The 2,958-nt window shown below is 41.0% G+C and overlaps 1 protein-coding gene across 1 annotated transcript; it reads right to left on the minus strand.

Annotated features, from left to right (window-relative positions):
• Window positions 1,574-2,737, minus strand: LOC107620761 (ran guanine nucleotide release factor-like). Its single transcript, XM_016322886.1, is given in 5 exon segments — window positions 1,574-1,620; window positions 1,623-1,683; window positions 2,224-2,361; window positions 2,448-2,483; window positions 2,663-2,737. Coding segments are annotated over 5 exon segments (357 nt in total).

The following is a 2,958-nucleotide window of genomic DNA, read 5'->3' on the forward strand; positions in this document are numbered from 1 at the left end:
ACACGGAGGGTTCGCAGGAGAAGGAACCTCCAAATCATCTCGAAAAAGATATCTCAAAGAAGTATATCATATCGGAGGAAAGGAGGAAGCACCTGACATCCCCGCAATTACGTTTACCAAGGAAGATGCATCCGGCATCATCTCAGGACACGACGATCCCATGGTCATCACCATTATACTGGCAAATGCAAATCTCCACCGCACACTGATAGACCAAGGGAGCTCCACCGACATCTTATTCAAAACTGCCTTCGACAAGCTCGGCCTGGAAGATAAAGAACTCAAAGCATATCCAAACAGCCTGTTCGGACTGGGAGACACTCCAGTGTAACCACTGGGATACGTCCCGCTACACACAACCTTCGGAAAAGGAAACCAATCCAGAACACTCAAAATAGACTACATCGTGGTCGACGTCAGTTCAGCCTTCAATGCTCTAATAGGACAGACAACATTAAATCAACTCGGTGCAATAGTTTCAACTCCACATCTATGCATGAAATTCCCAGCTGTAGAAGGGATAGCTACGATAAAAGCAGATCAGAAGATAGCGCGCCGTTGTTATAACGAAAGTCTAAACCTCAGAGACAGAGAAGAAGAATTCCACACAATCGAACTTGGTGGAGTTCAGAGGCGAGAAGAACTCCGTCCATAACTTGAAGGTGAAGTAGAGAAAGTCCAGATCGGACACATCCCGAACAAAACAACCAATATTGGCACGATTCTAAAGGGAGACATAAAAGAATCACTCGTACAGTTCTTACGAGAAAATGCCAATCTCTTCGCGTGGAAGGCTGCAGACATGCCAGGCATAGACCCCGAGTTAATGTGTCATAAGCTAGCAGTCTACCCTGGATCTCGGCCAGTACAACAGAGGCGTAGAAAGTTCGGACCCGAACGATCCTAAGTTGTGGAAGAGCAGGTACAAGCTCTATTGGAGGCAGGATTCATAAGAGAAATCAAGTACCCACTATGGTTAGCTAACGTCGTCTTGGTGAAAAAATCAAACGGGAAGTGGCGAATGTGCACTGACTATACTGATCTCAACAAAGCCTTCCCAAAAGACCCTTATCCACTCCCAAGTATCGATGCCCTGGTAGATGCCTCCTCCGAATATAAATACCTCTCGTTTATGGATGCATATTCCGGATACAATCAAATCCCAATGTATCCACCCGATCAAGAAAAAACCTCGTTCTTAACACCAAAAGCAAACTACTGCTACATTGTGATGCCTTTTGGTCTCAAAAATGCGGGAGCTACTTATCAAAGGCTAATGAATAAAGTCTTTTCGGATCATATCAGAAAAGTCATGGAAGTCTATGTGGACGACATGTTGATAAAAACCAAGGTTGCGAGAACCGGACCGGTTAATAAACCGGTGAGATCACTGGTTCAATGGTTCACTGTTTCGACCGAGGTTCAACCGGTTTAATTAAATATTAAATAAAATTATTAAAAAACTTAAAATAATCTTAAGTATATAAATTCAATAATTTCTAACTTAATAAAATTTAATGTTTCACATAATAAATTATCCATTACTTAAGATTAGAGTAAACACAAAGTTAAATTAAAAACAAGATAGAAACTTTACCATTTGCCCTACTGCACTTGTTCAATAGCAGGTGTGTTATTGTACATCAAACCCGGCGCTTCAAGGACTTCAGACTGTTCAATAACCTGAAATAATTTCAGGAGAAGTATGATCAAAAGATACAACAAACTTCTGCAACAAATATTACATTTAATGAACTAAGATAAAGGGAAGCCATTTTCTCTGATTGTGTTGGAAGATAATACTTGCAGACACACACAGTGATTGAAGGAGAGGCAGAGTTATAGCTCCATTAAATCATACCAATCACACATTGAAAGAATAAAAAAGAGCAAATCCAATGTTATAGTAACTAGTAAGCAGAAATAAGTAACAGAATCTGCTAATCAGTGGCAGCTAAATCTCCCAATACACAAAGAAAAAGTTCATATGGCATAAAAAATCATAACACTCAATGCACTTTCTTATAGAGTTTAAGTTAAGCAACTAAACCAGCTAAGCACTCTCTTATGACTCCAATAGTATGGAAAATTCCCAGCACCATCCACATACTTGAATAATGCACTTTACATGCATAGGATAAACATAACAGAATCCAATTTCCACAAACCTTTTACACTTCAGTAACCCTATACCATAAGAAGCAGAATGAAATAATGGCATACCACACTTCCTTCAGCATCCTGCTCATTAGCAAGGTCTTGAAGAAACCAGACAGCACTTCCATTATCAGCAACATCGTGCTTATATTCTAAAAGCTCAAAGATCAAGCTCTCATCACGAGTAGCGTCTGCAAAAACCTCCTATTAAAATGAAGGTGCATAAACAAGTTAGTAAAGAATTAGATAGAATACTAGAATGGACAATCAAATGAGAAAGCATGACAAACCTGATGGTCAGGGACTTGTCGAATGTCACTGACATCCTACAAGAAACAGGCCATAACTTTTAAGTTCAACAAAACTAAAGTCACACAAAGAACATTGACAGCATAAAAAGGTGTAGTATTAGTAACAGAAGTCACAAAATTTGCAGTTGCAATAGCAACAACAATACCACAACAACGAATTATGAATATTATCTTTCAAAAATAACATCAATTACCTGGAATCTGTGAGGGAACAAGCTTGAGAGTTTGCCCCCAAAACTTGTGAGGCAGCATAGAACAGGCGAGCTCATAAATCAAGATCAGAATCTCAGAAAATCAAAATCAAGAAGCATACGAGAAAGAACAGAGTCTTACCGAATTCAGAAGGAGGCGGGCTCAACCGGTGGTGGTCACTGTTGCTGTCGATGGTTGTGGGTGGCGACGAGGAGGCGGGCTCGGCCGGTGGTGGTCGCGGCTGCTGTCGATGGTTGTGGGTGGCGACGAGGAGGCGGGCTCGGCCGGTGGTGGTCGC

This window comes from Arachis ipaensis, chromosome B10 (genome assembly GCF_000816755.2).
Source record: "Arachis ipaensis cultivar K30076 chromosome B10, Araip1.1, whole genome shotgun sequence".
Lineage (NCBI taxonomy): Eukaryota > Viridiplantae > Streptophyta > Magnoliopsida > Fabales > Fabaceae > Arachis > Arachis ipaensis.